The sequence below is a fragment of the Perca flavescens genome, chromosome 5, assembly GCF_004354835.1.
Source record: "Perca flavescens isolate YP-PL-M2 chromosome 5, PFLA_1.0, whole genome shotgun sequence".
Taxonomy (NCBI): Eukaryota; Metazoa; Chordata; class Actinopteri; order Perciformes; family Percidae; genus Perca; species Perca flavescens.
In genome coordinates this window covers 18,758,285-18,761,963 of record NC_041335.1, presented here as the reverse complement: position 1 = coordinate 18,761,963, position 3,679 = coordinate 18,758,285, and the positions used below count along the sequence as shown (strand labels likewise).

Here is a 3,679-nt window from a genome sequence, read left to right as displayed (position 1 = left end):
AATTATTCACAAAAGAAATTAACTCTAAGTAAACAGCAATCTCTAAAGTCTTAAAAATGGTAATTTAGAAATGACTCTTAAAAAAATGTAATCCAGAGGGTCAAGGCTAGGTTTCTTAAACAGTGGGTGCACTACTGCATGCTTGAGGCAGGATGGGAACATAGCCAGTAGACAGAGAGTTATTTATAACAGTGGGACCAAAACATTTAAAAACCTTTTTCAAAGTGCACAGTGAAAGGGCCTCGAGGCCGAGGAGCTGCAGTATGGAGACGGATCACCAGTGATATGACAATCTGCTGTATAATTTCAATTATTTAGTTTTTTATCACTTTAGAAAACGTATATCAAATATAAATAAGTTTTAATATATCTTGAAAATGCTTTTATTTAAATGATCTGTTGCAAAAGATAATAAAATAGCTTGTGATCAATTCTCCTATATCTCTCAGGATTCTAGGTAGCAAGTAGTGTCTTTTGTCTCAGATACTTCTCCAAGCAGTAGACCGCAATGGGATCTGTTTCTGTGTCAAACTTATTGGCAAAGAGGTGATGCTGTTTAAGCAACCACTGCAGGTCTCCGGCACCATACACACATATTGACCTGACATGGTTGCCTTGACATACTGGGTAGACCGCCTCCATTGAACCCAGTGGCCCCTCATGGGACTGCCACTTAACCAGCCGTGCAATCGCATTGATGTCGGTCATGTCGTATTTGCGGTTGGGCAACGTTGAGCCAGACACGCCAGGGATTCGTTGAATGGTTGCCCAGATAAACTCATCCGGACTATAGGTGTCTTTGGCCCACTCGATCAGTGCCAGTACTCGCTTGTCCTCCAACACGCTGCGGATATAGCCTCGGTTGACCGCAATGTAAGCATTTCCTGACATAATGGGCAGGTTAAAGGGAGGTGGCTCCTTTGTCTTTCCTTTCTCCTGAGACAGTTGAAATAGTGAATTAATATGATGGTGACGGTCATTAAAGTCAACCTAAATAGAAAGTTACGATGACAAAGTTACTGTGCAAATTATCAATATAGCCATGTAAAACAACCAAAAAAGTACCTGGATTTTCCCATCAACAATCTGGTAAACATTTGACACCCTCCGCTGCTTTTCTCTAGGCAGTTTTTCTGACTCCAAGCTGTTACCGCCCTTCAATGAATGCAACGCCTTCACAATTTCCAAGTTGGTTTTCAAAGGGAAATCCTGGCCACAAAGGTTGATGAAGTATTTCCATTTTGTTTTGGCGTTATAGAGATCAGCCATACAGTTAAGATCTGCCTGGACTCGTGGCCAGGCAGCATAGACCACATTTACAGCCTTGCTGACCAAGAAGACGTTTGGGAAACAGGAAGTAATGGCACTGATGGCAGAGAAGACAGAGGCCTCTGATTTATTGTCCACATGTACACAATAGATATTTTGAGGTGCATAGATGGCTCGCAGCAGTCGCTCAAATGTCTGCACCTAGAGTATATGAAAAAAGATCAATCAATTTTTGTTTGTAGGTATGTTTCATATACTAATTGTTACATGTATTTGCTTTATTTTTGGGACAATTTAAAGGGGCACTCAAACAACAATTTAGTATTGCTCTTCTATGAAGTTGGGGGTACTCACAAAAGACAGAATTTTCAGAAATTGTCAAAACTGAAGCAGCAGGGACAAACATATTGTAATAACTTTGTGTCTCTAGTATGGGACAAGTTCTAAAAAATACAAAGCAACTATGTCTTAGACACCTCTGCCACAAAATGCCCACTTTTTCAAACTCTACAAATTTTGTTTTAAATGCAGGCTTTTTATTTTAAAATGCATCAACATCAAGCTGAGATAACCTTGATGACATCATCAGGCTTATTATAAACTTGCTCCAGATGCACAGAAGACATTATACAGCTGTTCTGTTCACAGACAGAGAAGTTCACCCTGTGACAAGTAAACTGAACTCCATGTATAAAATCAGTGGAGTTCCCCTTTAATGAATTGTTTAGACCGACTACACTGCTTAAAGTTTATTTGAATTTTAATTTAAGTAGACTTGCATTGCCAGAGCTTGGTCTAGTCCACACAGCATTCCGGGAGGGGAGACAAACGTGCTCTGGTTTATTGGCATTTCTTTAAACCAATCATAATGTCTCGGGCGATGCAAAATAGCCTCGGGAAGGAACTTGTTTTGGTGAAACATGCTCGTTCAAAGGTTGTTTTAGTCGTGCAACAGAAAACTCAGATTGCACAGATAGTCTAGCTAGCTGTCTGGATTTACCCTGCAGAGATCTGAGGAGCAGTTAACTATAGTCCTCATAAATCGACCAGAGTTTAAAATGCCAACACAAAGAAAGCAGAAGATGACAGATATTCGGCCAAAATGAAGGACATCCGGCAGAATCCAGCGGCACCTAACAATCCCGGAAATGAGACGTTGTCAATATAGACTAAAATTTAGGCTACATACCTTATGATGCACAACCATGGAGTAAGCCAGAGGGAATTCCTCTTCTTCCTGGCTTAAAGGGAATGTTAAGTATTTCCTACTTAACCTGAATTTCCTGTAAATACACAACATTGAACAAATATTTATTTCTGTTCAATTTAGTACATTAAAATAATAGCTTACAGTTATACAATTACTGAAACCTGGAATTTAAAAGCAACACACCTGCAGTCTTGGGTTGCATTGATATAGTACTCATCAGGAATCTGAACACTCTTGCGGAAGTCTTTAGTGATGGTCAGTATTTTGGCCTGTTCCACTGCCTCACTCTCTCCCTGCAGGATTGCTGAACAGTTGCACACTTTCTCTGGGATGTTATCAGCATCTGTATACTCCAACCAGCTGAACCTGTAGGTAGGATTCCAGCCTATTTTTGGTAGACTGAGCAGGGAAAGAAATCCCAGTGCAACAGTGAGCTTCAGCAGGAGCCGGCCACATTTTAGTAGCTTCATTATTTGTGAGGAGGACCTCAACTACGACACTTTTACAGTGTTAGTTCTGTTTGTAGTCTAGCTACACTTAGACTTTTATGTTTCTTTCATAGAATAACTGATGTATTTTTTAATGTCTATAAAACAGTATGTGTCTAAAATAATTAAGGCCTACCTGAATCATTACAAAGACCTTGATACATACACTGCTGAGCTGTTTTATTATAGCAGTTTGAAAATCTAAGCTGAAAATGTCTGATGGAGGGTTTGTTCCGTACTCTAGCACAGTACAGGTGATTTTCTAGTTATTGCTTAATTCTGTAATTTACTGACCATCACCATGGCTATACATTGTGTTTATGTTTAACAATGTGTAGATAAGTTTCTCTCATCAGATTACTGCCCCTGGAAACGAGATAAGAGAAGTATTAGGAAAACATCCATTCTTTAGCCAAACACAATTTTTCTAAGTATGAAATATAAAAGGTGACCATAGAGCAAAGTTCATATGCTGACATAACTAGAACTGCTCCTAGTTTAATGAACAGGCAATCAAATCAGCACAAAAAAGAAAAGAAGTGGGAAAAGATTGAGATTTGGAGACAAACAAAAGGAAAACTATTACCTTTCAGCCTACTAAAGTTGAAATAAAAAAGTTCTAAAACTGTACTTTTATGTTTAGTCAAGTATATTTTTAAATATGTAGATTTTTGAAAGGAACATTTGACATATTTTACAACAAAACAAACAA

The 3,679-nt window shown here is 38.7% G+C and overlaps 1 protein-coding gene across 1 annotated transcript; it reads right to left on the bottom strand.

Annotated features, from left to right (window-relative positions):
• Nucleotides 1-453: 453 nt before the first annotated feature.
• On the bottom strand, nucleotides 454-2,949 carry LOC114556226 (beta-1,3-galactosyl-O-glycosyl-glycoprotein beta-1,6-N-acetylglucosaminyltransferase). Its single transcript, XM_028579135.1, has 4 exons — nucleotides 2,663-2,949; nucleotides 2,459-2,552; nucleotides 1,066-1,470; nucleotides 454-936 (listed from the first exon to the last, which is right to left on the bottom strand). The coding sequence occupies exons 1-4, from the start codon at nucleotides 2,947-2,949 to the stop codon at nucleotides 454-456; spliced, it is 1,269 nt and encodes a 422-aa protein (XP_028434936.1).
• Nucleotides 2,950-3,679: the final 730 nt, after the last annotated feature.